At 30.8% G+C, this 27,538-nt stretch overlaps 1 protein-coding gene and 1 non-coding gene across 2 annotated transcripts; one reads left to right on the forward strand and one right to left on the reverse strand.

Moving 5' to 3' along the window:
- Positions 1–11,230: 11,230 nt before the first annotated feature.
- TRNAI-AAU (transfer RNA isoleucine (anticodon AAU)) lies at positions 11,231–11,301 on the reverse strand. The gene has a single exon. It is a non-coding gene; the product is annotated as a tRNA-Ile (tRNA).
- Positions 11,302–14,038: 2,737 nt separating this feature from the next.
- On the forward strand, positions 14,039–16,042 carry LOC139858276 (protein POLLENLESS 3-LIKE 2-like). Its single transcript, XM_071847141.1, has 4 exons — positions 14,039–14,275; positions 14,414–14,626; positions 14,780–14,935; positions 15,030–16,042. The coding sequence occupies exons 1-4, from the start codon at positions 14,054–14,056 to the stop codon at positions 15,888–15,890; spliced, it is 1,452 nt and encodes a 483-aa protein (XP_071703242.1). The 5' UTR covers positions 14,039–14,053; the 3' UTR covers positions 15,891–16,042.
- Positions 16,043–27,538: the final 11,496 nt, after the last annotated feature.

Raw genomic sequence — 27,538 nt, forward strand, 5'->3', positions numbered from 1 at the left:
GTAAGGGGCATCACTACTGACATTTCAAAATATATATATATATATATATATATATATATATATATATATATATATATATATATATATATATATATATATATTGATTTGTAGTAATTAAAGAAAATAAGTAGCATGATTGTTTATGGTAACAATTCCATATACTCCGAATGAAAGAAAAGAAAAAAGTATGATGTTAAATTTGATAACTTGTAATCATAGAATAACTAAAATGAGTGAGTGACTTCATCTTCAAAAAAAGTACCTAGTTTGACTGTGAAATTCACTATCTTGATAGGAGTTAACGAAATGGTAAGAACAAACCAACTAAATAGAACATAAAGAGACTTATAAAGGAAAAATATTAATCTATATGTCTTTTAACCTGTGACGCAAGAAGGGAAAATCAGAAACTTTGCAGACTTGGTTGTTGAGATAAGTATAATTTACCGTCACTGACCCAAACTCTGCATAATAATGGATACATGATGAGTTATAACATGTATAATGGGAACATTAACATATAGATGAACTATGGCTTATATACAACTAGAATAAGTTATGTGATGACCCAGAAATTTTGACTAAATTTAAACTTAATCTTTGTATGATTAACATTTCTGACACGATAAGCAAAGTCTGTAAACTGAATCTCAAAATTTTTGAATTACTTTTATATATTTAAATACCCTTCGGTTGTTTTCGACGATTCGCGAACAATTATATGTAAATAGATACATATATACTATAACATGAAAAGGTAACAATGTATTAATTGTTTGATACCGTACATTAAACTTATTGGTTTAAATATCTATTTGAATGTATATGATAAGTTGAAATATTTATTATTAAAATTTATTTATAAATAACTTCCAATGTGTATTTAAAAACTGATTTATGTATATTAAAAAGATATATACATATATATAATAAACGATAGTAACATTCGTTTATTGATTCAATTGATATTTAGATAAGTTAACTAAAGCGTTTAAGATGAACCAGTTAAACACTAATTTGCTACAGTGTTTTCAAATTGCCACATTACTCAAAATGCTACAGTGTTTTTGAAAATCACTATTTGCTACAGTGAAATTGACTTGCTACAGTGAATTGCTACAGTGACTTTGCTACAGTAAAACACTATTTCAAAATGAAAATGTATATATTATATATATATATATTAATAAATAGCGAGACGGTGATTTATAGAAGTAAATGACCAAAACATTTGAAAGTTTAAGTTATACTATGAGTGGTATAGTTTATGAATAATTTAAGGCTATATTTTGACAAAGGTACGTGACACGAAACGTAAAATGCAATTGTTCTAAAGGTACGAAAGGACATTCGAAAAACCGGAACCGGGACATAAGTCGAGTGATGACGTACGACTTATCGGAACAAAAATTACAAGTCAACTATGCACGTGAATTTAATATAATATATAATTAATTATATAAATTATATTTATATTAATTTAATATTATGTCGACAAACAAGAAAACAAAAATTTGTGAGCTGGAATCTGAGGCCATGCGATCGCATGGCCACAAGCCTATAAATCCATGCGATCGCATGGAGGCAAAAGTCTGGCCTGATGCTATAAAATGGCATTTTGCTCGACACATTAACACACACACATACATATTACTCCGTATTTATTTTATTATTATTATTATTATTATTATTATTATTATTATTATTATCGTTATTATTATTAAGATTAATATTATTAATAATCTTATTATTATTATTAATTAGTATTATACATAAAATACTACGATGAGGTTATGAGCTTGTCACTTTCAAAATGGTTTTCAAGCGAGCTAGAGCTAAGAAAATTATGGGTTATTGCCAAGAAAATTATGGGTAATGTTAAGGGGTATTTTTGTGAATCAAACCTCGTGTTTATCATCTTCGATGCGTCTACGTGCTTTCCTATAATATTGTATATCAATATTAAACAGTCAGTTTCATAAGATCCCTTTTACTCTCTACATTTTTGGGCTGAGAATATATGCAAATGCTTTATTAACCGATATACAATATTTATATGCGTGATTTTCATTTGCTCCCTTTTTAAATGCTTTTGCAATATATATTTTTGGGCTGAGAATACATGCAATTTATTTTAAACAATGGACACAAGTACATACTAAATTCTATACTGAGTTTGAACCGAAAATCCCTTAGCTTTGGTAACTAGTAACTGCCGGTTATAAGAACTGGTGGGCGCGAGTAGTAGTATATGGATCCATAGGGCTTGATATCCCCGTCCGAGCTAGAGCACTAGCCTTTTAACGGACGTATGCTATTTGAGAAGCGTACACGTTGGTTTGCGTGTATTATTAAGATGATTATACAAAGGGTACAAATTATATAAACGTTAAAGTTTAGTTACCAGGGTGCTCAATTTTGTAGAACCGATTGATAAATGTTTCGGATGAAACAACTGAAATCTTGTGATCCACCTTTTATGTAAAACCTATTGATAAACGTTTTGAATAAAACAACTGAACTTTTGTAATCCACATTGATATACGGATTATGTGTAATATTAAAACTATGAACTCACCAACCTTTGTGTTGACACTTGAAGCATGTTTATTCTCAGGATCTAGAAGTCTTCCGTTGTTTGCTTATACGTGATACAAGATATGTGCTTGGAGTCATACATGCTATATACAAGAAACTTGCATTCACCAAACCATTACCATGTATCTTAATTTGACTGTATTGTCAACAGATGTATTATTGTAAACCATTTAAATGGTGATTATCTATACGTAGGAATCATCAGATGTTAAAAACTTGGAATTTATATATTAATTTATGAAATACCTTTTCAAACGAATACAATGTTACAAAATGTATCACATAGAGGTCAAATACCTCGCAATGAAATCAATGAATGACGTGTTCGTCCATATGAATTTGGAGCGATCGTCACAAGTTAACTGGCCAAAAATTTAGTGAATACATGAAGAAATGATACAATTTTATGAGATGTTCGAAATCACCAAGTGGAGAAGGGTTTGGACCACCAATTTTGTTGTTTGAGAGGTCCCTTTGCCACGAAACATCGACACATACTTAATTTAAAAAAAATCAACTTGAAGTAGTTAACAAATTAGACTTGCTTACAATATATCTAAGTTCTCAGTCCGAGTAGCTCGATAGGTATCTGACCCATGAGAGTATATATGTAGAGATATATAAATATATACACCACCATTACTATAACCTGCAACAACATGAAGGGTTGTATTTTTTCAAACATATGAGACGACACCTGAGATAACCTATATTTAAAAAAAGACATTCTATGTAAATTACAATGGGCTATACAAGAAGAAGGACATTAGTGCACATCAGTCACACTCATATGAAACCTAATTACCTATTAATCTTAATCTGACTACTATCACAAACATAGACCACATCTCTACTAATACCGACACATATACTATAAGCCAAAAATTACTAATACCAACACATATACTATAAAACCAAAAAGTTACTAATACCAATACTTATACTGTAAATGATGCAAGTCACACAAGTGTAGTGAAGAACTTTAATTTGACCATTAGAGTTCAATTTGCCTTCATGATTTTTAAAATATTCACTCCGATTCTTCAAAATCTTGAAATCATTTATAGATATACTAAACCTACACTTTTCTTTAATGAAATCACCAAAAAGATATGTACAAACACAGCCCAAAACCCATTTTTGTTTGACCAACAGAAGTCAAACCAACCTCTTTTAAAATACCCATATACCATAATTGACATGACCCATATCTTGTCAGCTCAACATAAGATGCCCATTTCGTTAAGCATTAATAAATACCGATTTATCAATAAGAAAACTAACATTTGTCTAAACTTCAGCTGTATTCACTTGTGAGCCTATCAATAATCACACATATATGGCATACATTCATTATCTATATCATAGTGACAAAATTTGTATCTGAAAATACCACTTACTTACCAAATAACTCTGATGAACTTCCAGCATCAGCATGCCCATTTTGTTATATGATAATGACTACTTGCGTGGTAAACCTAGAGTTTTCACAATGACAAAAATAGAAGATACACAAGAACAATTAACATACCAAGATATTTGAGAGTGGTTTTGGAAAAATGATGAAAGAATTTCTAGAAGAATATCACATCACTTGAATATAAAGTTTTTGTATCATTTAGCTTTGGGTAACTCCAACCATTATTGTGCACAAATATAAATAATTAGTCTTAGCATAGACTCATTGTCAAAGATGGTGATAAGCTAGAAGCCTACAATTAATAGAAAATCATAAAATTGCATTGGAAAAAAACTCACTTTTAAACATACCTGAAAGCTGACCTGGTAAACTTTTCCTTTGCAAATTATATCCATGACATACCTGAAAATAGCAACACAAGAAATAGAAAATGTTATGCGGTTTATATTTATGATAACAGCGAACATGTATCATTAATCCTGTTATAATTATCAACTTATGGTATGAGAATCTAACACTTGATGAGCGCCTAGACATCTGGTGAGGCAACAGCGAGCATGTCTCATATTTCGTAAAATATCATTAACAGCCCTTTCTTACACAAATGTACAACTACCCCATAAGAAAATCCTTGTGTGTTACCTATTCCTCCGACCCGCCCAATATACCACCTATACTTATTGTGTATCATTTAAGTGAAAGGACCCGTTCATATACATTATAAACGATTCACAATAGTTGATTACATTGCGAGGTATTTGACCTCTATATGATACATTTTACAAACATTGCATTCGTTTTTAAAACACAATCTTTCTTTGCATCGAAAATTGACAGGCATGCATACCATTTCATAATATCCACTCTACAACTATAAATTGATTTAATAATAATCTTTGATGAACTCAATGACTCGAATGCAACGTTCTTCGAAATATGCTATGAAAGACTCCAAGTAATATCTTTAAAATGAGCAAATGTACAGCGGAAGATTTCTTTAACACCTGAGAATAAACATGCTTTAAAGTGTCAACTAAAAGGTTGGTGAGTTCATTAGTTTATCATAATCATTTATTTCCATCATTTTAATAGACCACAAGAATTTCATTTCCAGTTCTCATAAATATACGTCCCATGCATAGAGACAAAAATAATCATTCATATGGTGAACACCTGGTAACCGACATTAACTAGATACATATAAGAATATCCCCTATCATTCCGGGATCCTCCTTCGGACATGATATAAATTTCGAAGTACTAAAGCATCCGGTACTTTGGATAGGGTTTGTTAGGCCCAATAGATCTATCTTTAGGATTCGCGTCAATTAGGGTGTCTGTTCCCTAATTCTTAGATTACCAGACTTTAATAAAAAGGGGCATATTCGATTTCGATAATTCAACCATAGAATGTAGTTTCAATTACTTGTGTCTATTTTGTCAAACATTTATAAAAGCGCATGTATTCTCAGTCCCAAAAATATAAAGGGTAAAAAGGCAAATGAAACTCACGCATATAAATATTGTAAAACAGTTAATAAAGCATTTGCATGTATTCTCAGCCCAAAAATGTAATGAGTAAAAAGGGAGCAAATGAAACTCACCATACTGTATTTCGAAGTAAAAATACATATAACGTCATTGAACAAGTGCAAGGTTGACCTCGGATTCACGAACCTAAATTAATTGTATATATTTATGTGTTGGTCAATATTTGTCTAACAAATTAGGTCAAGTCATAGTGTACCACAATCCTAATGCTCGAGACTAATATGCAAAAGTCAACAAAAGTAAATTTGACTCAAAATAATTTCCAAAAATCTATACATGATTAATATATAGTTTAAATATCGTTGTTTTATATTTTTAAATATTTTTAAAAGATTTATTAGAGTAAATAATATAATTTATTTATTAATAAATAAAATTTTATATTAAATTTATATAATAAAATATACTTTTATATATATTAAGTAATAAAATTTATAGGGTTCATTTAATATCATAAAGATAATATGATAGGTATTATTAAAGTAAGTTATTACACGTAGTAAAATATGTTTGTATCACATATTTATTTTATAAAATAATATCTATAATGATAGTAAGTAAAAGTTGTATTATTTTGTAATAATTATTATTATTATAAAAATATCAATATTTATAATTACTAAGATGACGTTATGATAAAACGATAATTCTAATTATGATAACTTTAATATTTAGGATAATTTTTAATATTATCTTTAAAATAATAATTCTATTTAAAATCATAATAATAATGATATTTTATAGTAACAATGACATTTCTATTAAAATGATAATTTTTGTTAAAATGATAGTTTTAATACTAACGATACTTTTAATAATAATAGTAATGATAAAAATAATAAGAACGATAATTTTATCTAAATCAATATCTTATAATATATTAATTTCATCATGATACTCTTACCCATTATTTCCTAATCGTTTCGTTTAATAGCTTTTAATCGTCTTTTATATCGTGTTCATAATAATGATAATAATAGTAATCAAAATAATTAGGTGTTACAAATATTTGTTTTAATTACACTAATATTAATAATGATAGTTACTATAACATTATTAACGATAATACTAATAATTATCTTAATGATAATATAGTAATAATAATAATAACAATAACAATAACCATTTTTAAATAATGATATATATATTAATAATGATAATAATAATAATAATACCAATAATAATAATAATAATAATAATAATAATAATAATAATAATTGGATAATAATAATAATACTAATTATAACTTTAACGATAATAACGATAGTAATAATAAAAAAAAATAACAATTTTTAATGATAAATCCCTTTTATTGATAAAGATAATAATAATGATAATAATAAGATAAAACTAGAACGACGATAAAAACGACGATAATAATAATCATTTTTAATAAAAATATCAAAAATTCAATTGATTATAACTTCTAATCCGTTCATCGAAACCATTCGATATCTAAAGGAAAAGTTCTTAATTTTTCGCTAGCTTTCCAAGGACATGCATATCTTATACCTTATCTCAACCGCAAGTGTAACTAATTCAAGATTCAACCTAACCTGTCTAAGGGCAATATCAAAAGTACAAGCATGCATAATCCTAAATACTCGAGCACTAGTCAGGGATACACTATTAGTATGTAAAAGTTAAATTATGAGTACTCACGTATCAATATTGAGATTCAATATTGCAGGAAAGGTACGTAGACGCAACGGAAATGATAAACACTATATTGACCTCACGAGCATACCCATGAACCATACTCAATCACCTCCATAGCTATAACCCATAATTTCCTTAATCCTATCCCACTCGAAAAACAATTTCGAAATCACTCGAACAGCACTCTGTCGTAATATTTTATGCATACTAATAATATCTTGAAATAATACGGAGTAAATATATATATGTAAATCGATTGAGAGAGTTTAGAGAAAAATATTTTCAAGTTTCTATAAAATAATGAAACATATTGAATTCTATTTATAATAGATTTTTGAATTATTAAAGTGAATTATTAAAGTATGAATTATTAAAGTGAATTATTAAAGTATGAATTATTAAAGTGAATTATTAAAGTATAAATTATTAAAGTGAATTATTAAAGTATGAATTATTAAAGTGAATTATTAAAGTTAAAGTAAAGTAAAAATAAAGTAAAGGTAAAGTTTAAGTATAATAAAAGTATAAAACTATGTACGTATAATACGCGTATAAATATATAATATTAATTTAAATCGTTATATATATTTAATAAAATAAAATATAAATATTGTTATCTTTATCATACTAGTTAAGTAATGAGTTGTCAAAAGTGGTTCTAGATATTTATAAAAGTTATATACGTTTTAATAATAAAGTTCTTTTTAAACTGAAAACGTTTTTGTACGTTTGAAACTAAATAGATCAATCGAGTCTTTATGAGATTCAATCTTCCACTATCCTTTATCTAGTTATCAATGATTGACAATTTGTTCTTATTTATAAATCAGTTTACCATTTTTCGAATATTGTTAAAATGGAAAGATTTCTCAAATCAACGTGGGCCTTTCAACAGAGACTTGTAATCATAATTCAATATATCTGATAATTCAATCATTTGATCTTATCTTCTAATTCCATTGATAAACATTTTGAAACAGATACAATCATATAAAGTATTTAATCTAATATTTTGTTTACGTTTCAAGTTATAATATATATACACATATACATATATAATCACATTCGTTTAATGGTTCGTGAATCGTTGGAACTTGGTCGAGGTTTAATGAATGTATGAACATAGTTTAAAATTCTTGAAATTTAACTTAACAAATATTGCTTATCGTGTCAGAAACATATAAAGATTAAAGTTTAAATTTGTTTGGAAATTTTCGGGTTGTCACATTAAGTACCAAATGTTAAATTAATAAATGTGAATGAGTAGGGAAAGAATAACATGGGATGGATAAAGTCATTTTTCAATCAAATCTTGATAAGTAATTTGAAATGCTTACGTCTTCCAACCATCAGGGTAGAAGCACGCAATAAGCAAAAAATTCGAATATATTGAGTGGTTAGAAAAGTAATCAAATTAAGTTTCCCAAAAACTGTAAGTTTTTTAAAGTGCAACGTGTCGCATCTTTAGTCGTATGAGTAAAAAAAGGATCTAGAGATTGAAACTGAAAGATGAACAATCAATTGAATTCCAAATGGTGAATATGAATGAACTTCTGATAGCAATGAACTACTTTGTTATCTTTGAATCATAGTTTTAGCTGCAAAATAATAAAAGTTTTTAATGTTTACAATAAAAAATTAAACACGTTTAAAAGACAGAATCTTGCAAATCATATAGTCATAACCTGCAACCATAATATGAATTCGACAATTATTAAAATTTAGATTATGGTTAATATAGTCATAAAAGAGAAATTTCAGTAATATTAATCGTAACAGTTCAGTAGATTAGGACAATAGGTGTATGTTAATGGTTGCCTTTTTCTTCTTCAATTATGTTGGAGGCTTCAAGTGAGTATATATATATATATATATATATATATATATATATATATATATATATATATATATATATATATATATATATATATATATATATATATATATATATATATATTTAAGACCTCTACCTTGTCATATATATTTTGGAACTAAAATGTAATTGCTGTAAAAAATGTGATGCCAACGTTAAAACACCCCACAGTTATAAGGTGTTGTTTTGTGTACGTGTACTTGTTGTTGTACATGATGCCACTTAATAATCCAACAACTGTAACGTTCCATGTTATTTAATGAAGTAATCATTATAAACTTACTAAGTTCATTTGTGGAAGGACGTACCTGGACAAAACTAATTTGATTAGCTGGGAACCGCTTCTAATTCATTCATGTATTCATACTCTCTTCATTACTTGATCTGCAAATTAGGTTTTTAAACTTTTGAATTAGTCTAACACAAATTTGTTAGTAGTTATATTCATAATCTCATATACACCTAAATCAAATAGAAATTATTTTGGAATTAAAGATATTAAAATTAGAAAATTAAACATGTTCACTTACCACCAACCCCTCGGAGTGTTTCTGCATGTCATCACAAAATGCAGTAAACAGCTAACAAACGATTAAATCGATCATCGATATATGGTTACCTGTTTATCCAACAATTAGGTAATTAGATAAACTATCTATCTTGATTAATTATAATTCGTACAAAATACAAGTAAATAAACCTTTTACGTTCTTAGGCCTTGCATATGGCCGATGATACTTGGCTGCTTTGTCCAATTACATTCCCACCCATTTTGCTGTTTATAAGCATGCATTATAATCGACATTTATGAAAAAATCATTAAATTGTCAGTCCAAATACCAAGTAATTCGATTAGGTTAGAATGAAATAAGAAAAATAAATGCTTGCAGTTACTATATGGATTATAAGTTATAATCTGTATATACAAAAAAAATATATATATATTTGTCATGAAGTTGAATGAATAAGTACCTCTAACTCAAAGCCCTTTTCATCATATTTTGTCATCAACCTCATCATTGCATAACCTGTTGGTTTAGTCCTTTTGTGTCACAGCTACATAATTTGTGATTTTCCTTTTCAGTCTTCTAAATATGGAGGAATCAATTAAAAGAAAAATCATAGAAAGGAAAAAACTTAATCCTCAACATTCAAATATGATGGAATCGATAAAAAGAAGAACCATAACAAATGATATTCAATCAAATAAGTAAAAAAATTAAAACCCTCTAGCCTTCAAATCAACTACTAACTTCAGAAATTAGATAAGCAAAAAAAAAAAAAAAAAATTAGTATATAAATCAAGAGTATGAATGTAAATCATTAATCGTTTGATCAGCTTTGATCTGGAAAAAATCAACAATCGATCATGGTCAATGCCATTGCACACCCTTTTACAAAACCTCAAACGCTGTCAATAATGATGTTTATTATATTAACACATACCCATTTAATATACTGATGAAGAACCCTATATTGAGAGTAAAGAATCAATTAAACGAACAAATTTATGACGGTGACGAATAGTTGATAATATAAAAAAAATACCTGCGGTTCTTGAAACCGATTTGATGATCGGAGATGTTTACGGCGACATAATAAAATTTGGGGATATTAGATAAAATTTATACAGGTATATGCAGAAAATCGATAGCAATAATTTGATGGTAGCGGCATCGCCTAACATCGCCGTTAGGTGTGTGTAATCGGCGCCGCAAATTTTTTGTGATTTACATCTGAGAAGGGCGAGAGAGAAGCGTACAGTATTTGTTACATCTGACTGAGCGATGGTTTGTGAAGAGAGAAGAAGAGATAGAGAGGGAATTTGCGGTATAGATCTGGGACACGTGGTGTGTTCTCAATTTTTACGGGAAAATAAAATAAAATGACGGTTTGTGAAGAGAGAAGAAGAGATAGAGAGGGAATTTGCGGTATAGATCTGGGACACGTGGTGTGTTCTCAATTTTTACGGGAAAATAAAATAAAATGAATGAAAATATGTGAGGTAGGGGAACATTAGGTTCTAACAGGATGTGATGTTATACTTTATGTGATGTAGGAGATTCTTGCCGTTGCAAAGAATAATACGGAGTAATAACTCAACTCAATTTAGTAAGTGAAAAAACATGTGGCCCATGCAGGTCTCGAACCTGCGACCTTGTTATTAGCACGACGCTCTAACCAGCTGAGCTAATAGGCCAATCTGACTTCAATGGGCGATAAACACATATAATCGCTTTGGTAAGCTTAGCACAAACTTTAAAATTATATGCAACTGAATTACCAATTACCAATCATATATAATCTAACATCTAACATTAAAATATTAATAATTAAAGTGATTAATTGAAATCACTTATGTTTAAGATTTCGCATAGATATCTGAAATCTTAGGTATATATCACTATCCTTGTAGGAATGAGCCTTATATATATATATATATATATATATATATATATATATATATATATATATATATATATATATATATATATATATATATATGTTATTAATTATTATAATTACTTATATTTAAGATTTGAGATTTTATATTAAATATTAATAATTAAAATTTCTGATTAATAAGTATGGTAAACTAAATTTTTGCTAGCTATGACAAATAACAGTGACCAATACTTATAATACGCCTTATGATTTATATCATATAATCCTTCTTTTTATACTAGGATTATCCATTTTAGAAGAATCTGAGACCGACAAGGGTTACAAACAGTGATAGTAACGATCAAGATCATATACATATTTAAAAAGAAGCAAAGGATGGCAAGAACAAATAAACCGGCACCATGATCAAGTGCATGATATAAGAATTTCGGATATAACAAAGCAAGGCAAACCGGATAGAGTGTATCCAGATAAGAGTCGTCCGGAAGAGAAGAGTAATTTAAGTCATATTTACACGTAAGCCCTTTAAGTTGGTCAAAACGTGTGTTTTATCCAGTAGCTTGCACGCGTGAACCAAATTAAATCTCTAGGCATTGGCTCACGAGGATACTATTTGTGCCACGTCAGCCCGAATAATCAGAAAAGTTTGTTACACCCACGAACGGTATTTCAGCCACGTCAGCCATCTTCATAACAAACTTTCCCGCCTATAAATAGACCAATTGTCACTCATTTCAGATACATTCAGTCACTGTAAACTTACTCTGCCAAAATTATCTATCTTAGGCATAAATTTACTCAATTCTGATTGAATTCTGATCATCATCATTGGAGTTTAATCATCTAAGATATTAACTACTCAATCTAATTGAGTAGGTTAATATGATTGATTGTTTTGCATTCTTGTGAATGTAGATTCTGATCGGGTCAGACGATTATCAGAGATAAACAATCTATTAATCATTCTTTTCCCGAAATTAAACACCCAAATCTAATTATATAAGTTTTAGGTTTGATCCAATACACAATATTACAATATCAGTATATCTGACAACATTGCCTAATTGGTATAAATCAATTCCTAAATTTAGTTATTGTTATTCATTCATTATTATTAATGTATTTGCAATTTGCAATTGCTTGCCGAGATAATTAATGATCACATTTTAATTGATAGATATTTGATATTTATTTAAAATCTAGATAGTTGAGAGTGATAATGAGAATAAACTATAAAATTTTATGATATGCGAGTATATATTTATTTAGCAGTTAATTTTGCAAGTGAACAATTATTTTGAGACATATACTAACATTAAAGTGAACACTTTTTTAGGATGAAAGGAGTTACTATAATCAGTTAACAATCATTTTGAAATAATTAATTACCGATTAAAATTTTTGTTTTAATAAACTTGTAATAAGTTAATTATCAGATCTTTAATTGATAAATAATTTAGTTAACAGTCGAATTTTAAATGAAGGTAACAATTAAACTTTAAACTTTCTAGTTAACGGTCGAATTTTGAATGAATATAAATATCAAACATCACATTTAATCGATCCATGAAAATTTACATAAATATATTCACAATATCATCTACGTCTGTTTCATTTGTAAACATTCCTCATATTCATAATCTTTCGCATAAATTGCACATTTCTTAAACTTGCAAAGTTATTTAAAACTTATAGCTTGGCGTCGAACAAGTCAATCACAGTACCAACAATACAAATCAGGGCGCAGCGCATTAATCGTCAATTGGAAGCATCACTAAGAGCCTAATGGTTGAGATGATGAGATCCTTTAAAGAGGTCTCAAAATCAAATTTTGAGGTGGCTGGAGAATGGGTTTGAAAACAGTCACGAATTAATACAATTAGATTATATAAATCAGAGTAAAAAATATTTGCTCTTTCATATAACCCGATTTCCAGGAGAAGAAAAACCTTATAAAAACATCAATCGAAAACGGTACATCGTATCAAACACGTTAATAACAAACCAAAAACGGCATATTAGAATTGCATTTATCATATTTCCTTATGAAATTCAATCTAATCATCACTACTAACATTTCCTAAATAAAATTTGGATTTGGATCGGGATTATTTTATAGGTTTTGCTACACAAGTTATTATTAATCCAAAATGATAACTACAAAGCCCCAAAGTTCAAGGGCATAAATGAAAATAAAATTACAGGAATGAGTATTTTTGAAAAAAAATAAAAAAGGTAAATATGAAATTAAAAGAAAAATCAGGGGAGCATATATGGCAAGTTACCATTTTTCCTATCAAATATCCAACGGCTAGTCACTTAACGGTAACCCCACAACGGTCAAAAAAGTTTGAAAACCACCCTAAATTCCACCCTCTCTCTGCTTTTTCTCTCAATCTTTCTCATTCTCTTTCTCTCTGCCGTATCTCTCCGCCTGCACCACCACCGTAACAGTGTTTTCACTCACCAAATTCATTTTCTTGATATAAAGTTTCTATCTTTTTTATATTTAAACCCTTTTGTAAGAAGAAATCAAGAATCAAGATATGTGGAACGGTCCCCCAGGGTTCAGGCCAACAAAATCGGCCCCATCATCACCGGCAAAACCCATCGGTGGTGGGGTTTTGAGAACAAGATCAGAGTCGTTTAATTTGAATTCAACTGGATCTGATTTGTTCAATTCAAACTTTCATCGAGCCGAGTCGTTTCATGTGACTCATAAGGTCCCAGTTGGTGATTCTCCTTATGTCAGAGCAAAAAATGTTCAGGTATTTAATTTTTGGAATAAAGTTTAATTTTTTATCCTGGGTTTCTATTAAAGTTTGAATTTTTATCATGGGGTTTGTTGATTAGTGAAAATTTTGTCACTTTGGTATTGAATTTTTGTTGTTTGATTGATTGTGTAGTTGGTTGAGAAGGATCCGGAGAGAGCAATACCGTTGTTTTGGGCGGCTATTAATGCGGGAGATCGAGTTGATAGTGCATTGAAAGACATGGCTATTGTTATGAAACAACAGAATCGGGCTGAAGAAGCAATCGAAGCGATTAAATCGTTGCGTAGAAGATGCTCCGATCAGTCTCAAGAGTCGCTTGATAACATCCTTTTGGATCTCTACAAGGTTGGACTAATTCCAAAAAAAAAAAAAATAATAATAATTTTTTATTTTTTTTTGAACGGCAAGCTAAAAAAAAATTATTTTTTATTACTCCACTAATTAATTTTAATTATCATTGAATTGAATTGAATTGTATCTTTGATCTTTGATTTGTAGAGATGTGGAAGATTGGATGATCAGATTGGATTGTTGAAACACAAATTGTTCTTGATCCAACAAGGGATGGCTTTCAATGGGAAGCGAACCAAAACCGCGAGATCTCAAGGGAAAAAATTCCAAGTTTCGGTTGAACAAGAGGCGACTCGCCTACTGGTAAGAACATTGATTTGATTGGTTTGACTAAAAATCAATTTGGGTATTTCAATTTGGATGTGTTACTAAATAAAGTTGTGATCTTTTTCTATAGGGGAATTTGGGTTGGGCACTAATGCAGCAAAACAACTACATTGAAGCTGAAGAAGCATACAGAAGGGCATTAGCAATAGCACCAGACAACAACAAAATGTGCAATTTGGGCATATGTTTGATGAAACAAGGGAGACTTGGTGAAGCTAAAGACACTTTAAGGCGGGTCAAACCCGCTGTAGCGGACGGGCCCCGCGGGGTTGACTCGCATCTCAAGGCGTACGAGAGAGCGCAACAAATGTTACGCGATCTTGAATCGGAGATGATGAATAGTGGTGGAGATAGGGTTGAACAAAGGAAACTGTTTGATGCTTTCTTGGGTTCTTCTGCCCTTTGGCAACCACAACCTTGTAAAGAACATTCGTCTTTACCGCCTTCAAACCCGATCGGTTCGAACTCGATCAAGACTCGATCCCAAGATGGTTTTGCTGATGAGAATGCAAATTTGAATGTGGCTGCAAAGAAACAGGTGATGACTGGGTCTGTTCTGAATTCACTGAATATCGATGCGAAGCCGTTTTATGTGGCGAATGTGGTTAAAGGTGGTCCTGTTGGTATCGAAAATGTGGCTGAAGGACTTAAGAGAACAAGGAGTGAAAATGCAGCTGCAATTGAGGGTGGACCTAAAGCAAGAAGGAGGTCAGGTTCACCTGAAAAAGATGGTTTTTGGAATGAGATTTTGCCTGATAGTAAGGATTTTGAAAATGCTATAATTGCTGCTGTTTTGGGTTCAGGGACTGAAAGTGAAAATTTGAAGTTGGGTGAGAAAATTGAGATGGGAAAAGTTGTTGGTGTTAAGAAGATTGAAAAAAGGCTCAAAGTTTTTCAAGATATCACATCTTCTGTTAGACCAAGATCTTAAGGAATTCAAGATTATTGAGTTTTGGGTTTTTTAATAATTTAAGTTTAATTTTATGAGATAGAATGGAGATAGACTTGTTCTCCTGGGGTTGGAGTATTAGTAGGGCTTTAATAAGATTAACATTTATTTTTATTTATGAATTTATGAATGAAAAGAAGCTTATAACTTTATTGGTTCATTTTTGCCTAGGCTAGTTTAAATAAGCATCTTTAGTAGAATGACAATGTATGCACTTTATGAATGAAAATCTTTTAAGTTCCTTTTATGTTTACGTTTTATGTTCGTTTTTAGTCATCCTTAGTTGTATCATACATTAAAGTTTCAACAGTCTTCCTATCATTAAAAAATTTGACCTTTTAGAAGCTCACTCATTTATCATTAAAAAACTGGCAATTTTTTTTAAATGAATGGAGGATTTTTCTTTCTTTTTTTTTATAGCAAAAAATTGGAAATTAAATTAATAAACAGTTTTCACAAAATAGTGAAAATTGCAAAAATTTGACCTCGCGTTGCTGCGGTTATATTTGAATATACGTTGGTTGATACCTAATAGACTTAATGGGCTACACGTTTTTAATGTCTTTTATAAAGCTAATGTCAAGCTAGCACGGAGGGGAGAAATTGGGAGGAAAATGGGACGCTAATGTCTAACTTAGCAGATGCTCTACATATCCACATGGTTAGCGTTTTTTGAAAAGCGTATATTTTGAGTATAGTTAGTTGCGTTTTGTGGGTAAATTATTTTGAGTTTAATGGTGATAGCGGTGGAAAATAGCTCGCATGAATAGGAAGTGCATATGTATAAAAGTTAAGGGAAAATTGTTAGCCTTTTTAAAAAGCGTCCGTTTCGATCGCAGTGAGTTCCGTTGCGTTCGTAAAATTATTTCGAGTTTAACGATGATGACGGGAGAAAATAACCCGCGGCGAGCAAAAAGACAAGGCCCGTTAAAAATGAAGGTGGGTTGTTAGATTAAATTAAAATTAAAAAATAGAGTTTTCATTTTACACCCCTAAATCGAGGCGTAAGGTTATACATTCTATTAAAGTTTAGAGGGTTGAAGCGTAAATTTTATATTGTTTTTGCTTGTGTGGTTTGAGAAGCGATGGGGGCTCAAAACGACACAAATTCTCATGACTATTACTCCCTCCGTCCCACTATAAGTGTCCACTTACTTTTTGCACACAATTTTAGAAAATCTCACTAACTTCATTCTCCACCAATCAGAAATCTTCTCTCTCCAGAATAACCTCTTCTCATTAGTTGAACAACTTCATTCTCCACCAATCAGAAATCTTCTCTCTCCAGAATAACCTCTTCTCATTGGTTGAACACAAAGTGAACACTTGATATGAGACATCTCAAAATGGAAATGTGGACACTTATGGTGGGACGGAGGTAGTAGTATATAAGGTAAATAAATAAATTGTAAGATACAAAAAGGAAGGAGTCTGGGCTAAAACAGCACATCGGCCCACGATGAGAAGACCCCTAAATGGACCAGCCTAAACAAAGTAAAATTACATTGAGCATTTTCTTCGAAGGATTTCGCTACCTTTCAATTTCAGGCTGAAGTGTAGAATCAAAATTGCCCAAAAACGTAAGACATACCATAAGCCCAATATTTTTTAAGAAGTCCAAAGAAAAATCAGGAACAAGCGAAACCAGTCCAACTTTGCTTCATTTTGATTTACAGCCCACCCCTTTTGACTTTATAGTTTATATTTTCTTGTTCACATAGCGATGTGGGAAACAAAACACTAGCTAAAAACACTAGCTTACTTCATTACATAGGGATAAGTTGTCGACGTGGTTTTGCTAACCTATTGAATAAATTATAATGGAGTAATAAATTAATATTTATAAATTCAATAGTTATATTTTATTACAAACTAAGGAAGAATCTTTGAATGAAAGAACAAGTAACTATGTGATGTCAATTGTCACAAAAGGCTATGCAATTTTTTTTTAATTAACAAATTGCTTTATTGAACAAAGTAAGAGTAATAATCTTTAGCAAATTTTTAAATATTGATATTGTTATATTTCAGTAGGCTTATAACTACCTTTAGTGGCCTGGTTCAATATATTCAAATTGAAAGAACCAATAAAAGAGAGATGTGTTGTAGAAGATATAGGAGAGAAAGAGGTTGAAGAGAGGTGTGATGTATTTAATGTATATGTGTGTTTTTGTAACTTACATTATGCACATATATATAGTACAAATTTTACTATCCATATTTGACTAATTATCATCCATATTTAACTACTAAATTTACAACACTCTCCCTTGGATGGTAATTTTTTTTAAAGAGCAATTAATACTGCCTCGTTAAAAACCTTGCTAAAGAAAACCCAGTGGGATAAAACTTTAGCTAAGGGAAAAAGAGTGCAGCATAGAGTTGACTCCCCCTCAAGTAGACAACGCTGAGTCGTCACATCTTTTGAACTTGCCTCATGCCAATATTGTGAACGTATGTTTTGAAAACAGCGATTGACAGTGCTTTGGTATAAAGATCAGCAGAGTTGTTGATTGAACGTATCTCATTTTAATCTGGTTGTCTTTTACGAGATCTTGAGTATATGAGAAGAATCTGAGGTTTTCATCTGAAACTGTATCATCTAAATCTTTTATGTACAAGTTTGACCCTTGTGATTTGTCTACAGTCTCCTTCATGGTTTGCTCAAACTGTTGTTTCAATTCCTATTCCCTTTCAGTCTTTTTCTGAGCCTTACCAATATACCATTCTTTTCCATCAAACTTATGACCGTTAAGACCGTTTATAGCTTTAGCGCCTCGTCAGCATTTATGTTTTGTTCTGTCATTTTTGATACTCTTCTTTCATTTGTACTATGTAAGCTGTATTATCTTCATAGATAGTTGTTGGGCTTTTATAGCGTTCTAGTCCACAAGAATCAATAATGATTTGTATCATTGATCTTAACTAAAATCATTCCCGAGTAGCTTCATGTAATGCAATCACTTCGGCATGATTTGATGATGTTGCAACAAGTGTTTGTTTTGAGAACGTCATGATATTGCGGTGCCTCCATTTAGGAATACATATCCAGTTTGAGATTTAGCTTTATGTAGATCAGATAAATAATCTGCATCTGTATAACCAAACAAATCTTGTTTCGAGTTGTTAGAATAAAATAATTATAAATCAGTAGTTCCCCGAAGGTATCAAACTATTTGTTTGATCCCATTCCAATGTCTTTTGGTAGGGGCTGAGCTGAACCTTGTCAACAAATTAACTGCAAAAGAAATGTCAGATCTTGTATAATTTGTAAGATACATAAGAGCCCCAATTGCACTAAAATATGGAACTTCTGAACCAAGAAGATCTTCATGATCTTCTAGAGGATGAAATGGATTAGTATCAATATTAAGATCTAACAACCATATGAGTACTTAATGGTTTTTGTCTTGTCCATATTAAAATATTTTAAAATCTTTTCGGTATAAGTTCTTTGATGTATAAGTAAGTCATTAGTTATATGCTCAATATGTAAATCAACGTAATACTTGATTTTTTTTTATTTTAAAATCTTTCTTTAGAAGTTGCATGGCTTCATAGATTTCTTTATTTAAGATAATTGATATAAACAGCTATGATCACATATCCGAACATTGTTTTTATAAAACACACGTGCAAATAAGTTTATATGTATACCCTTTTCTTATCAAGTAGTAATTTAATCGATTATACCACATACGTCCCGATTGTATAAACCCATTTAGAAATCTTTGTGATTTAATGGAATATATTCCCTTGGGTTTTGCATTAGATGCTTATGATACCTTAACCCTTCAGGTATATTCATATATATATCACTATTAAGTGATCCATACAGATAAGTAGTAACAACATCCATGAGATGCATTTAAATAACTACCAGGTTGATTAAGTATCTAATAAGTAATTATATTCATTATAGGAGGATAAGTTTTTCTCCTAATTCATTTCTGGTCTTTGTGGGAAATCTTGAGTTACAAGTCTAGTTTTGCCTTGTAACTTCATTTGCACATTTCTTTTCGGATAAAAATTCATTTGTATCCCATTGTTTCACATCTTTAAAAGTGATAACGATTGATCCAAAAACTTTTCTTTTATTGAACGATTCTAATTCAGCTCGTATTGCTCATTTCATTTGAGTTCAATCACGTCTATTTTGATATTCAATGACAGATTTTGGTTCCAGATCATCATCTTTATTCATGATGTCATTGTAACATTATATGAAAATATCTCATCAAGATTTTTCATTTCATTTCAGTTTTATAATATTGCATAATTTATTGCAATTTATGTATTTACATTTATCAATATCCTCTGCAGAAGGAGTATTGATTTGTGGTTCTTGTTGAACACTTTCTTTTACCTCATTATTAGCTGATTTTCTTTTTCGAGGATTTTTATCTTTGGAACCAATTGGTCTCCCACGTTTCTGCCGTAGTAAAGACTCGTGAGTGACATTATTGCCAGCTTTTGTAATTTCAATTCTAGCTGAAGCATTTACTGCTGGTATATATGATTTAGTCACTTATTTTTTGTATCTTTAAATGCATAAAGTAATTAATTTGCAAGTTCTTGCATATGCATTATATTTGAACTTTCTTTTCGCATTCTTTTGTGCGATGATCAATATTCCTTAATTGATGTTCACACCATGAAATATCATTTTATTTATATTTCATTTCTCCCCCTAATATAGGGAACAATGTTTCATTAAAGTGACAATCGACAAAACTTGCTGTAAAAACATCACCCGTCATGGGTTCAATATATCTTATGATTGAAGATGTTTCATATCTAACATATATTTCAATCCTTCTTTGAGGAACCATTTGTTGTGGTTGTTCAATTAAAAATACACTGCACAACCAAATGTTCTAAGATGGAAAATATTTGGTCTCCACCAAAACTAAGTTGGTAATGGAGAATATTTATAACTTGCACTTGATTTAATGCGAATTAATGTCACATCATGTAAATTTACATGTCCCCATATAAATATTGAGAGTTTTGTACTCATTTCTAATTGTCTAGTTATTAGCTGTAAGCGTTTATCTATTGATTCAGCTAAACCAATTTTGTGTATGCACACGAGCAACTGGATGTTCAACAACAATCCTTGTAGACATATAGTAATCATTAAAAGCTTGAGATGTTAACTCACCAGCATTATCAAGTCTCATCCTTTTAATGGTGTAATCAGAATAATGTGTTCTTAATTTAATAATTTGTGCAAGAAACTTTGCAAATGCCATATTATGGCTTGATAACACACAAACATGAGACCATGCGTTAGATGCGTCTATTAGAAAAATGGTCCACATGATGGATGAATTGGTCCATATATATACCCTTGAATTCTTTCAAGAAACATTGGTGATTATTTCTCAATGTGCTTTTCATTAATCGCCATATGTGATTTTCATTAATCACCATATGTGTTTTTCGTTAATCACTATATGTGCTTTTCATTAATCACTATATGTGCTTTTCATTAATCACCATATGTGATTTTCATTAATCACCATATGTGCTTTTCATCATATATCATTTTCACCATATGCGCTTTTAATCATATGTGCTGCGCTTTTCGTCATATGCACTTTTCATTATATGCGCTTTTAATTATATGCGATGCGCTTTTCATCATATGCGCTTTTTATCATATGCGCTGCGCTTTTCATCATATGCGCTTTTTATCATATGCGCTTTTAATCCTATGCGCTTTTCAGTGCTAGATAGATATTTCTCATTTTCGATTATCATTGACTGATAATCATATCCATTATGATATATATCAGAGAAACTTAACAAATTTCTCTTTGATTTGGGAGAAAACAAGACATTGTTTACCAAAAAATTCGTACCATTTGGTAATATGAAATTTTGCCTTTTTCGTTTCTTATATCAAGTTTGCAAGAACTGATATAGTATTTATAATTCTTTCATTTGATTTAAATCAATGAAATATTTCTTAGATTTGATCATAGTGTGTATGTTACTACTATCTGCAATACATAAGTCTTTACCATTTAATTGATGTTGTATTTCTGCAGGATTCATACTAAAACTTCAAATAAGATAAGCAAATAATGAGTTATATTTCAGCAAGATAATCAAATTATATTACCTGCAAACAAGTTATAATCTGAAGTACATAAAAGATAACACTTAATAAAACATATGCGTTATGGTCTAAAACCATTTATTTATGAGTGATACATAAAAAAAACTAGGCATCTTAGAAAATTCAAACCATTCAAGTCTCAAGGTAGCTCAGGGTTAATTTAATCAAGATTTGTCAACAGATTCACTCTCGTTTTCTTTTCTTTTGGGACTTATTTGTAGAGCTAAACAAGATGTTCATGTATTCAAGAAATACTAGACTGATGATCCACGTTACCAGATCATTAATAAGAATCTCCGAAATTCTTATAAGAGCGTCTACTAATATCTTTAATTTTATTCTTTCATGGATCACCGTTATTATTATTATTATTATTATTTTTTTTATAATTAATATCGTATCTATCTTTGAGTATTTTCTATAATACACTTGGATTTTCGATCATATAATATGTAGATTCTAAGGACTCGTCAATATGTTTGCTAAGAAAAATACTTACTATTGCTTTCTCTTGTTCGGAATAATTGTTATTTTCATTCAGGATTTCTAAAATACCGTTTGATTTGAGATGTTTTTCTACATTCATAACCCATGTTAAGTAGTTGTTCCCACTTGTTCTAAATGAGCAAATTTAAGCCTTTTCAAATTCGACATTTTCTATTATTAAAAAGATGAATAACATAAATCATAATCATAATCAACTTCTATTCATAGACAAATAATAAAATGAAATTAGAATCATTTTAAATTCATAAGTAGCAAACAACAGAATAATGGTATGATTACAAATAATAAAACCACAAGGGCATGATAGAATATAGGTTCACCCGGTGGTATATTAGCAACAATGATGATAGTTAATATGACCAATACAATAGGAAAAATCATCCTTGTGTGAATCATTTTTACAAAAACTTTTTGAGAGTAGTAATCTGAAAAATGAAGATTGATTTGTGAAAATGTGAAAACGGAGATGTTTATTTTATATTTGAAAAATATAGTTGTTGTAACGTCGTCAGTTGACGTTAACAACCGTTATGTATATATGACCGTTGTAACGTCGTTAGTTGACGTTAACGAATAAAGTCACTATATCAAAACGCGTATGAGTAATATAAAGGACAAGATTTTTTTTTCTTATTTTAACTTTTAAGATTTACTTTTAATAAAAATACAAACTACTTTTTCTTATTTTAACTTTTAAGATTTACTTTTAATAAAAATACAAACTACTTTTTCTTATTTTAACTTTTAAGATTTACTTTTAATAAAAATACAAACTACTTTTCTTATTTTAACTTTTAAGATTTACTTTTAATAAAAATACAAACTACTTTTCTTATTTTAACTTTTAAGATTTACTTTTAATAAAAATACAAACTACTTTTTCTTATTTTAACTTTTAAGATTTACTTTTAATAAAAATACAAACTACTTTTTCTTATTTTAACTTTTAAGATTTACTTTTAATAAAAATACAAACTACTTTTTCTTATTTTAACTTTTAAGATTTACTTTTAATAAAAATACAAACTATTTTTTCTTATTTTAACTTTTAAGATTTACTTTTAAGAATAAACATTAGTATGCATGAAATAAATAATGATTAATTGCATAAGTAATCATAAATGTTAGATAACATATAAGGACCCCATCGTATTCGTATTGATCGGAATTAATCTCGACCCATGGTACCGTGTTGTCAAATGAAGTGTTGCGTACATAAAGTACCGTGTTGTCAAATGACGTGTTGCGTACAATCATGAGGTCTTATTGTAGTGACCCCGACAAATCGTCAATTGACGGCGTCGACTACTTAGGTCCCGTTGCGTGGTCATAGGTCTTTAACGTGACGTTTGACCAAAGATATGTCGCATTCCTTTCAAAAATAAAGATTGTTTCAAAGTTTACAAGAATTGTTCATCCAAAAGTTACGTTACAAAGTTATAGTTACATGTGAAACCTATGCGACACAGTTTTAAAGAAAGTCTAAAGATGCTCCATGTATGCATAAATACTCGACATCCAAAGCAAGTATCAAAATAATGAGCGGAAGCATGTAACACATATCATTCAAAGACCTGAGAAAAACATAGAAATCTGTCAACGAAAACGTTGGTGAAATCATAGGTTTAAGTAAGTAAGTGAGTAAATAAGTAGATTGAACCACAAGATTTGCAACATCGAATTAATAGTTAACCATTCCAAAAGTTGTTTCACGAGCACCCAATTATCAATGCTTAACATTTCTCCCATTGAACCCCATCACTTAGTGCTAGAACATACACTGTTTCTCGAAAATATATTTCATTCGTAAACGGTAGCGAACCATTTGAATGAGGGTTTGTCAAACCCATATGGATCCATACAACATAAGTTCTCGCTTACACCCGGCAAGTGTAACTAATGATAATCGAATTGAGGATTTTGTTCTAAACTCGTATGTAGAATGTTTGTTTTCCTGTACTTGTGTTCACTTAGTAAAGAAATGTTTATGTTTTCTCATCCCAAATGTAAGTTCAAAAAGAGTAAAAGTGGGACTATGATCTCACCTTGAGTGCACGAGTAGTAAAGTACTTCAACAAGTAAACGTGTGCAAAGAACAATGCTAGTCTTGACCTAAACAATAGGTTGTATCAATAACGGTAAACACGATAGGTCAAAGATGTTCAATTAGTCCTATGGCTCGTTAAGACTCGATCATAATAGCATGTGAATCAAATTGTCATGTTTCATGCAAGGTACAAGTATAAAAACATGTTAGAACGATTGCACAAATATTTGGTTAAGTTTGATTAAAAGTAAACTTGGTCGGGTCAAAGTCAACGAAAAAGTCAATATGTTCGGGTCGGGTCCCGAACTATTTTTCTGAGGTTTTTAATCATATATGAGCATGTTAGAACAAGTTTCATGTGAATAGGAGGTCCGTAGTATGCCAAACATTTTCCGTATTTTGGACATGGAGGTCAGAGCCTGGACACGGCTTATGCCGCGCCGCAGCCCACAATTGTCGCGCCGCGACAATACACGGGAGCTGGTACCTGGCCAGTTTCAAATGTTCAAGTCTTGATCCAAAATTCGTTTTAGCACAAAATGCAAACCGTAAACATTTAGAACTCGCATCTTATATCGTTGGAAAGCTCTTTTGACAAAGAACATAACTAAACATGTTTCATCAAACAAAAACATCATTTCCAATGACCGATTTCTCGTCATGTGATCATTTAAAGTCCATTTTCAAGTTTCAAGTTCACAAAATGCATTTTAAGTTTCAGGAATCCAATTCACACATATGATATGCCGTTTTGAAGGTAATGAAACATGCATTACAACTAAACACTAACAATTAACATTTCATAGTATTCAAGCATCAAAAAGTTCATCTCAAGAACGATCAAACCCTAATCAAGAATCACAAAATCATTAATCATGTTTTTGAAGTTTTACAAATCAACCTACACATTAAAATGAAGCTAGTGATACTAGTAACACAATTAAAACATGAACTTTAACAATTTAACAACATTTAATCTTCCAAAATCAAAGATTAAGTAAACCCATTTTCAAGTGTTCAAACTAGTTACTCAAAATAACAAATCGAACAAACAAAACATATATTCATGTTATACACGAGCCATAGACACTAATTAACACTTTTATAATTCAAAAACATCAAGAACACAAAATCTAGTAATTTTAGAAAGTTACCCAAATGAGATGAAATCGGTATCAAGTCGAAGAGGATGAAGAGAGGATTCCAAATATGTAATTTATTTTGTTGTAAGCCTCCTAGATCGAATTTAGATGATGATTGAATGAATTTGGTAAATGTGTGTGTGTTCTTGCTATAGAGAAAGAGAGAAAGAGGGGGATGGTTGAATGGTGGTGATTGGGGTGGACTAGTTGACCTAGTCAACTAGTTTGCCCCGTGTCAATTTTAGTCCCTCGAGTTTGTAGTCGGGTGCGGGAATTACCTAAACGGAATATTTTAAAACGCGTATTAACGGAGGATGTTAAAATCCAATAACGGAAAAATATTAAGAATGTTAGCTAACAGAGGATACGAATTTAGTTACGAAGGATATTTTTAAAATAAAAAGACGGGCGTTAAAATAATTTAACGGAAAAATGCGGGATGTTACATTACCCACACCTTAAAAGAAATTTCGTCCCGAAATTTAGTTGGAAGTAATAGTCGATGTCTCTTCCTTGAGACCTTGCATTGTCAATGCTATGAATAAGTGAAGATACGTCCTTGGGCATTCCCACGAATTTGGACAGTCGGGGTTTTATGTTGTATTAAGGCTTGGTTTTACGATCCACAATTTCAACCGGTCTTTCTACGAAGAGGAGTTGTCATCAATAGTAAGTTTATCTAGAAGGATAGCATGTTCCTGTTCCGCAGGACACGTATCTAAGTTTGTTACATGGAACGTAAGGTAAACGGAAACTTAATTGAGTCGGAGGTTCTAAACGGTAGGAAGCGGTTCCAAGACGCCCCAAGATTTCAAAAGGATCAATATTGCGGATATAAATTTCCCCGATTTCCCGAAACGGATTACACCTTTCCAAGGTGTGGTTTTCAATATTACACGGTTACTGACTTTAAATTTGAGAGATTTTCATCTAACATTGGTATAACTCCTTTGGCGACCACGGGCCGTCTTGAGCCCTTCTCGGACTTGAACTATCTCAAAGGTTGTTTCTTGAATGATTTCGGATCTGATGATTTTCTTGTCACCTACTTCGGTCCAACGAATAGGAGAACAACATTTGTGGTTATATAAAGTTTCGAAAAGTGCGCGTTAACACGCGAGTGGTAACTACTGTTGTAAGAGGGATCAACTAAAGGCGACAATACAAGTTTGTAACATGTCTTTCCAAGATGTAAATTGTTCGTTTGCTTAGCTCGTCTGTTTGTGGAAGATACGCAGTACTCACGTCTAAACGTGTTCCGAAGGCTTCTTGTAAACAAGATGTGTAACGAGTATTTTCGATCCGGGATAATTGACAATGATACACCGTGTTGGAATATAATTTCTTAAGATATGCTTGGACAAGTTAGTTAGGGTTCGAAAGCGTTTGTTGGAACAGGTTTCTTGTCGGCTACTGAAAAAGGTTCGTAAGGGCTAGTCACCCTCGTGGCGAATACTAGTAACACGTGAAGAGTCTCTCTCTCCATTGAGAAATTATATAAAAAGGTTTCCGTATACGGAAGTACGAGCGAAAAGATAGGAGTGAAATGAGAACTTAGAATAGGATGAGTTCACATTTTGAGGTAGCCATATCGAGCATCTAGTGGCCAAATGTTGAGACTTGGTGGGAAACGAGATAGTACACGTAGTTGTATAGCTCGGGGTTGAGTAGTAGTTGGCCGTATAACAGAAGCACAAGGACGTTAAGTCAAAGAAGAAAGGGGTATCCTTGGATTGTGTGTTATCTTTGGTCTCAGTAATATCAGACGGTAATAGTAAAATAGCAGAGCTATGTATCGTGGTACTCG

Source organism: Rutidosis leptorrhynchoides, chromosome 7, assembly GCF_046630445.1.
Source record: "Rutidosis leptorrhynchoides isolate AG116_Rl617_1_P2 chromosome 7, CSIRO_AGI_Rlap_v1, whole genome shotgun sequence".
Lineage (NCBI taxonomy): Eukaryota > Viridiplantae > Streptophyta > Magnoliopsida > Asterales > Asteraceae > Rutidosis > Rutidosis leptorrhynchoides.